The 469-nt window shown below is 58.2% G+C and overlaps 1 protein-coding gene across 1 annotated transcript in view; it reads left to right on the forward strand.

The window, feature by feature from the left end:
• Window positions 1-434: 434 nt before the first annotated feature.
• Window positions 435-469, forward strand: part of LOC119580729 (uncharacterized protein DKFZp434B061-like) — a 5,925-nt gene continuing 5,890 nt past the window's right edge. Inside the window, exon 1 of the mRNA XM_037928826.1 lies at window positions 435-469. This exon is cut by the window's right edge and continues 51 nt beyond it. Coding sequence (XP_037784754.1) covers window positions 435-469 — 35 coding nt within the window.

Genomic DNA, 469 nt, shown 5'->3' on the forward strand with positions numbered 1-469 from the left:
AAGACGAGGGAACTGTGCTTTGCTGAAGGAGGAATGACGCTTTCGTTATCTTTCTCTCCCTCTCTCCTTCTCTCTCTCTCTCTCTCTCTCTCTCTCTCTCTCTCTCTCTCTCTCTCTCTCTCTCTCTCTCTCTCTCACCGTCCATTCATCCCTCCCTCCCTCTCACCTCTCCCTCTCTCCCTCCATCCATCCCTCCCTCTCACCTCTCCCTCTCTCCCTCCATCCATCCCTCCCTCTCACCTCTCCCTCCCTCCATTCCACCGTAGGGGGTGTGAGCTGAGTGTGCCCCACAACGCACATAGCGCCCACACTCCCTCTCCCCATGCAGAGCAGTGCAAGGGCCGCCCACTGTGACTCCTCGCACCTCCAGCCGTCTACATCGGGAGTGAGGCGAGTCTCTTCATAACGGAAAGGCCATCTTGAGCCGCTACGACATGGCCAGGATGCGGCGAAGGGTTGTATCCGACGC

This window comes from Penaeus monodon, chromosome 14 (assembly GCF_015228065.2).
Source record: "Penaeus monodon isolate SGIC_2016 chromosome 14, NSTDA_Pmon_1, whole genome shotgun sequence".
NCBI lineage: Eukaryota > Metazoa > Arthropoda > Malacostraca > Decapoda > Penaeidae > Penaeus > Penaeus monodon.